This window comes from Clupea harengus, chromosome 26 (assembly GCF_900700415.2).
Source record: "Clupea harengus chromosome 26, Ch_v2.0.2, whole genome shotgun sequence".
NCBI classification, from domain to species: Eukaryota; Metazoa; Chordata; class Actinopteri; order Clupeiformes; family Clupeidae; genus Clupea; species Clupea harengus.
In genome coordinates, this window is record NC_045177.1 from 11,064,722 (window position 1) to 11,067,221 (window position 2,500).

Consider the following 2,500-nt stretch of genomic DNA (forward strand, 5'->3'; position numbering starts at 1 on the left):
TGTAGGCCTTCAGTGGCCAGAACCCCTGGAGTGAACAGACATACTGTACGTACATGTATGCCACATTATGTTCACAAAAACACAAAGAAATAACTTCACGAATACTACACAAACAGACACCCTGACACAGACACACAGACACCCATTCAAAGACACACAGACATTAAAACACATGGACATATCACACACTCTATTCTCATTTGTAAGGCATTAAACATGAAATGCCGCAGTAAAATGGCCTCTCAATTGTACCCCCCCTCCCTCTCTCGCTCTCTTTCTCTCTCTCTCTCACACACACACACACACACACACACATATACACTGACACCCACACTGCACGTACGCAACACACATACTTTCTCTCTCTCTCTCTCTGCAGGTGAGCATTCAGCTTTAATGTGACACTGCCAGTGACAGCAACCATGTCCTCCAGCCGTCAATCACTCAGTGCATGTGAATATAAAAGGTCAATGGGTCCAAAAATAAACCTCAGGGGGGATGTTAAAAACATGCATGTCACTTCCTGTGAATGCGACGGGGGAATCCACATCTCTGCCTCTGACCCCTGACAGCCGTCATCGTTCCCCTCCCCGGCGGAACGTGTGATCTTCTGAGAATCGGGGGGCCCGGGGGGTCGTGGCGGGTAGAGGGGGGTAAAGTGGGTTAGGGTTGGGTGGACAGGAGTGCTCCAAAGCTAGGACATAAATCTACCTGCCATTTACAGTGAAAGGGAGAGAGAGAGAGAGAGAGAGAGAGAGAGAGAGAGAGAGAGGGAGAGAGAGTGCAGTCATTTGAAGCTATTGTAGCATATTGCATTCTAACTATACAAGAAGCACGACTTTCACATGAAAGTCTGTCCTCTCACCCCATTGAATAGTATGAGTTCATTGTTTGATATTTCAGTCAGGAGCAGTTCCAACCTAGGGCGGACAGCACAACCTCATGTTTTTTTTTTTTTTTACAATGAGTTGATCCAGCATACTGGCCATTGGCCCCAGGCACAGAGCTCATAAGCCAATGGCTTTTCACACATATACATTTAACTGTCTGTTGAATAAAAGTCTTTGTAAACATATCCAGTCAGCTCCAAAATATGACAAGCTCATCAAATTCTCTTACACATGAAGTTGGTTTTGCGTTCTTCGAATGATTCACCTTTCTGTTCCAGACAAAGGTGTTTGACAAGCTCCATGAGTCACCATGTGCTCAGTAATCTGAGTACATAAGTACTATTATGGGTAAATACCTCCCCTTGAAAAGCATTTTTACTAAACATTGCATTAACATGTGCTGTTATTTCAAGTTTATATCACGCTGTCGTGAAGTATACTGCAACATTCGGCAGAGTTGACGACTTTCCCTTTAAGATCGCTCTGCAGCGCACCAGACTTCAACCAAGGAGAAGCTCCCCTTGTTCCTAATATGGACATGGCAGGCCTGCCTTAAAGGGGCGAGGGGAGGGCAGGGGAGGGGGACAGACTGTTACAAACTTGAGGACTGGAGGCCGTTTCTATTTGGAAAGCTGCACAGTCACAGCATAATCAGAGTGGAACGGAACTGAAGCGCTAACAACTTGATCCTGCACTACAGCTCAGCCAGAAGCGCGGCCACAGCTGCAATACGGTTCAGAAGCCAGTGGTTTGCCCACGACGGGGATCGTTTTGGATAAGACATTCGACTCTCTTTTACCTGAAGAATATCAGTTTGAACGGGATGCCCATGGAATAGATGCACTGATTCAGACAGACGAGTGAATACTTTTTTTTTTTCCTTTAGTGCTGGAAATCTTGAATTCTGACACCTGTCAGCAAAGCGATCCACGAATATCGACCCGCGCGTATCACTTCTTAAGGAGAATAGAATCATTTTAGGAACATAAGTGTTATTTTTCACTGATTGCAAATGACTTGAATCCCACTTAATGATAAAATATCACCACACTTATTTAGTGGACTAGGCAACAGTGAACTGAATCCCTCCGTTTTACAACGTGTTAAGGGGTTCACACACTTCATTCCTAGAATGTAGATATCAATTAGGTAATATAAACCTGACTTTTTTAAAGTCAAGCGGAGAATTTCGCGACGCTCTCCGTGGAGAGTCAACTCGCTCAAAAACATCATTAAGGGCTTGTTTGGACACTACTCTCTGCGCTAAAGGAGTCTGAAGGAGCCAGTGCTTTCTCCCTGCAGCGCTGTCCCGCGCGCTGAAGTGCTGAGGAGCGACCACGTCCAGCGCGCGCCCATAAATGCCCAGCCGATCGCGGGGTCTCGAGGATGGGCGGCAAGAAGAGCTCGTGCATTCTGCTGCTCGCAGCGTTTGCGGCATTCCTGCGGCTTGGTAGCGCTGAGGTAAGACACGTCTGTTGTAATCCGTTGATGGCTTTTACCTGGTGTTTCTCTGCCGATACCTAAAATTGCCGGTCTCACCCTTACCTCCTCACCTGAAGTTAGGGGTAAATCCTTAGCACATGTTTTGTTTTCCCATCACGATAAAGCTG

The 2,500-nt window shown here is 46.4% G+C and overlaps 1 protein-coding gene across 1 annotated transcript in view; it reads left to right on the plus strand.

Moving 5' to 3' along the window:
* Nucleotides 1-373: 373 nt before the first annotated feature.
* Nucleotides 374-2,500, plus strand: part of si:ch211-79m20.1 (mediator of RNA polymerase II transcription subunit 1.1) — a 15,000-nt gene continuing 12,873 nt past the window's right edge. Inside the window, 1 exon segment of the mRNA XM_031563989.2 lies at nucleotides 374-2,351. Within this exon segment, the coding sequence (XP_031419849.1) occupies nucleotides 2,277-2,351 (75 nt within the window). The 5' untranslated portion in view covers nucleotides 374-2,276.